General features: G+C 39.5%; 1 protein-coding gene across 1 annotated transcript in view; it reads right to left on the reverse strand.

The window, feature by feature from the left end:
- Window positions 1–5,000, reverse strand: part of LOC143033572 (dynein axonemal heavy chain 5-like) — a 114,708-nt gene that overhangs the window by 97,637 nt on the left and 12,071 nt on the right. Inside the window, exons 5-6 of the mRNA XM_076199063.1 lie at window positions 4,153–4,359; window positions 1,822–2,018 (exon numbers count right to left, since the gene is read on the reverse strand). Of these exons, the coding sequence (XP_076055178.1) occupies window positions 1,822–2,018; window positions 4,153–4,359 (404 nt within the window). The remainder of the gene's footprint in view (window positions 1–1,821; window positions 2,019–4,152; window positions 4,360–5,000) is intronic.

Raw genomic sequence — 5,000 nt, forward strand, 5'->3', positions numbered from 1 at the left:
AGGACTGGAGTAGTGCCTGTATAGTTCCTCTTTACAAGGGAAAAGGGGACAAGTGTGAATGTAGTAATTTCAGAGGGATTAGCCTGTTGAGTGTAGTAGGGAAGGCTTATGGGAGGATCTTAATTGAGAGGATTAGGAGAGGAACAGAGGGAGTAATTGGTGAGGAACAGTGTGGATTTAGGACGGGTAGAGGTTGTGTAGATCAGATCTTTGTGGTAAGACAGATATGTGAGAAAGTTATAGGAAAGGGGAAGGATGTTTTTTGGGCTTTCATGGATCTGGAAAAGGCTTATGATAGGGTAGACAGAAAGGCACTGTGGGAGGTTATGCAGATTTATGGGATAGGAGGAAAGCTTTTGGGAGCTGTCAAGAGTTTTTATGAGAGTAGTAGAGCATGTGTTAGGATTAGAAATGGAGAGAGTGAGTGGTTTGAAGTAAAGGTGGGACTTCATCAAGGATGCGTTATGTCGCCCTGGCTGTTCAACTTATACATGGATGGGGTGGTGCGAGAGGTGAATGCTAGGGTAGTGAGTCAGGGATTGGAGATGGTTAAAGAAAATGGAGATAAGTGGGAGGTGAGCCAGCTGTTGTTTGCGGACGACACTGCGCTTGTGGCAGGGTCAGAGGAGGGATTGAGGAAGCTGGTGGCAGAGTTTGGGAGAGTATGTGATAGAAGAAAGCTAAAGATAAATGTGGGTAAAAGTAAGATGATGAGATGTACAAGGGGTGAAAGTGGCAGTAGACTGGAAGTGAACATTAAGGGAGAGCGACTGGAGGAAGTGGATAGTTTTAGATACTTGGGTGCAAGTGTAGCAGGAAAAGGTGGAGTGAAGGTGGAGGTAGAATGTAGATTGAGAGAAGCGAGTAAATGCCTTGGTGGTTTAAAGAGTGTAATGAGGAATAGACATTTGGGAATGGATGCGAAGAGGAGACTGTATGAAGGAGTGATTGTGCCAACAGCACTGTATGGGGCAGAAACGTGGAACATAAGAGAAGAAGAGAGAAGGAGTTTGAATGTGTTTGAGATGAGGTGTCTGAGAAGTATGGTGGGGGTTACTAGGCTGGATAGAGTGAGAAATGAGGAGGTGAGGAGGAGAACAGGGGTGAAAAAGGATTTGGGAGATAGGGTTGATGAAAGAATATTAGGATGGTTTGGACACATGGAAAGAATGAGTGAAGAAAGACTAGTAAAAGAGGTATGGAAGGCAGATGTGGAGGGAGTGAACATGAGGGGACGTCCTAGGATGAGGTGGATGGATGGGGTGAAGGGGGCTTTGGGGAAGAGGGGAATGTCTGTTGAGGAAGGAAGGGAGAGGACGGAAGACAGAGGTGAGTGGAGAATGGTTGTATATGGATGATGTTGTGACTGCATGAGGAGGAATGGGCGGGGAAGTGGGGGGTGGGGTAGTATGTGTGAGTAAATTTTGACGCAGCCCGAAGGGATTTCTCCCCGTCCTCGCCTTATATGCAAAGGGGGACGGAGAGGGGGGGTCGCCGATTAAATGAAGCGGCCTCGCTGTGGATGTACTGTGTCTTGCGACACTGCTTCTGACCCAGGGCGGTGGGCTGGGTGCAGGGATGACCCGTCATCCAGGAGGTGCTCAGATGAGAGGAAGGGTGGGAGGGGTGTGGAGTGTATTTAGGGATGAAATGGGTGGGAGTGTTTTTTATGCCTTTCCCTTTTTGGCTACCTCCCTTGGAAGGGGGAAAAAACCTTGGTATATGTATGTATGTATGTATGGTTAATGCCAGGGGATTTTATACAGCCTAAATGTTTCTCCTGGGTTCTGGTAGGTGAGCCACTATTTATTACTTACTAACCTGTCTACCAACGTCTCGAAGTTTTTGATGGCCGTAAAGGTCTGCTCAAAGAAGGTGTGAGCATGGATCGAGGTCCACGTGAGCGTCGTCAGAGCCGGGTCCAGGGCTTCATTCAGTTTGGACATGTGAGGCAGAAGCAAAGGGACCATGTCAGACCCAACCTTGGCCAAGACACGTCTGTGCTCGTTCAAAAGGTGCTGTTCGGGATAGATAACAAAAGTTAGAAATTAATTCGACGCTTACTACTAAGGGTCTTATGGTCATCTTCAGTCTTCTAAACATAGCAGTTTTCATTATACAAATGTGATCTTCTATTTAGTATCTATATGTAATTTATATATGGCTCTTACTCAAACGTATATTTTTATTATAAAAAATATTTATCCCAGGTACAAATAGTCTTATTATGTAATCAAGATCATCGAGTGGATGAAAGAATTTGACCATAAAATATTGGTTGAGATAAATAGAGGTATACATTTGTATGTAGACATATCAATTATGATTTATCCATGTGTATATATATATACATATATATACATATATATATGTATATATATATATATATATGTATATGTATATATATATATGTATATATATATATATATATATATATATATATATATATACATATATCAAGGACTACTATCACACAGGACGTGCGCACCCAGGTCCCTGGGTCCGCTAGCGGAGGCCATTGCTTTCTTTGTAACCTAACATTTATATTGGACAAATAGATCAAAACTAGAAACCTAACATTGTATATAGGACAAATATATCAACTATTGACTTATTCAATGCAGTATAAGTTCATATAAAATTTTATAGTGAAATAAGAAAATATTTCTAAGGCACTGTTATGTTCTGAAATGCCAATTTTAGCCGGACTTAACAGGTATTATTGTATGAGGTTAGTGGACACCAGGGTTGGCGATTTTTTTTTTTTTTTTTAATCTTTTTAAAAAATATAGAAAATATTTTTTTATTTAAATTAGATTTATTTGATTTAATTTTTTTTTTTTTTTTTTTATAGATTTTGAATATTGTGGGATTGCTATCTGATATGCGATCTGATTGCACAAGGACATTTTTAGCATATCAATATAAGGAGCAGTGTTATATAGACTTGCCACAAGTATACAAGGAACGGTATAAGCCGTATGTGAGGACGGTATGCTCAGGTTCACTAGATTCCTCCAAGAGTTTTCTCATGTTGGTGACATTTGCTGCATTGTCTGTCACAACACTTCCAATGTGACGACCAAAATCTTGTTCAGCCTTCTTGATCAAATTTTGTACAAGTTGTAGAAGATATTCAGCAGTTTGAGGTTTCCCTGATGTGTCTATTGTGTCTAACATCCATAATGAGCCCATAATATGTGTCACTCTAACAACATCCACTGGTCAGATTTATTTAGTTGACACAATAGACACATCAGGGAAACCTCACACTGAAAATGGCTAAGCAAGCTACACAATAGATAACTGACGTAGGCGTCTTCTTATGATAGTGAAAATACTTCCCTTTATTGACTTTATAGAATCCTTGTTATGAAAAATATTCGAGAAATTTTGAAGGATCATTTAAGTTTTTAATGTTTCCTTCTAACAATAGACTGCATTCCAGCAATTTCAAGTACTAAGAAGAAGCCAGTCATCTAGTACACTCCTATTTTCACTATAAGAATTGATCTTCCTTAAACTTAAAAAAAAATTCATATGACTTTGAGGTAAACATAATTTTGAAACTTCCGCTATACCATCACTTGACTTTAAAATAATATTTTTCGTCATATTCATTCTGGAATGATCATATGTGGACATGCTTTTATACTTTCTTACATGTTTCTTTTCTGATATTTAAGACATGTACAAATATAACAAAAACTACATTTGATAATGAGTATAAACTGAAATATCCTCCTCCTCAGAACGCTGATATTCATGTTAACATAAGAGCAATATGTTTATGAAATTCAATAGGACAAGTACTAATGGGCTTCTCGAATTATCCAAACGCTCTTCAATCTTAGGTTGATATGCAACTGGATCACGTTTTCTGCGATCAACTACAGCAGCATTCTACAATGTTTGCCGTTTTCTTTAGATGTTTATGTTGGAAGAGATAGAAGCACGTAATATTCGTGTAGTAAAAGCTACAGTGATGTTCTTAAAGTGTCGATGTAAAAGAAAAGGTGAAGTACGAGTATTCATAACGTGAGTCCACATCGTGAGAAGCATGATTGAAACTGACCTACCACTTGGCACACATGTATATGTAAAAGAATCGTAGCAAAGTAGAATACGTAACCATTCTCTCTGCTCACCCACCTTCACAATATCCCGTTTGTTCAGCAAAAGTGGAGCCCTGTTGAGGAGGAGTTGTGTCATGTACGGAATATCGAACCCCATTTGCTGAATGGACGCCGCCTCGTGAAGAAGGGTCGTAATTCGTGGGTCCCAGTTCACGTAGAGTTCGGATGTATCTGGTCGTCGAACGACTATGGTGCAGCGAAGAGACTTCTCGATGTCACCAATCTGGAGAATAAAGAAAACAATATATATATATATTATTCTGGTTGCCGCCAGGCTGTCTCTATCATCTCCGGCACATCTATTTGGTGCCAAAAGGATCATAGCCTATTTTCGTTTCATATTTACGTTCTGTGCGGAACTTTTTAGTTTACCGACGGACTTTTGAAACCATTTCGTTTTATTTTTATTAAATAAAAAAAATCTAAACTATCTTAGTTTACCGTTTACTTTTTTTTTTATTATTATTATTAATTTCCATGGCGCCACTTTCCCATTCCCAGTAGGAAAGCCACGGGACTTTTTTCTTTTTCTTGTTTTTTAGACAGAAAAGGAGAGAGATCATCTATATGACAGGAAACACTCGAGGTATAATCTGATTAGCGTCTTTGAGTTCAACATGAGGCAAGCTGCTAACCCAGTCACTAGGGAGTCATGTTCCAGGTGGATAAATTTACATCGCGATACCCTAAAGAAAACATACAAAATGCGTCGTCATAGTGACGGGACTATTAGACAACACATGATCTAAAACCGTGATGAATCATATACAAATACATATACACACATGAACTTCTGAGTGACCTTATGAGTGCTTCTGGGCCCAGTGATCAATCTTGTTTTCTTAGCTTTCGCCGAGGAGCTGC

The sequence above is a fragment of the Oratosquilla oratoria genome, chromosome 16, assembly GCF_046742065.1.
Source record: "Oratosquilla oratoria isolate Oo_2021 chromosome 16, ASM4674206v1, whole genome shotgun sequence".
Lineage (NCBI taxonomy): Eukaryota > Metazoa > Arthropoda > Malacostraca > Stomatopoda > Squillidae > Oratosquilla > Oratosquilla oratoria.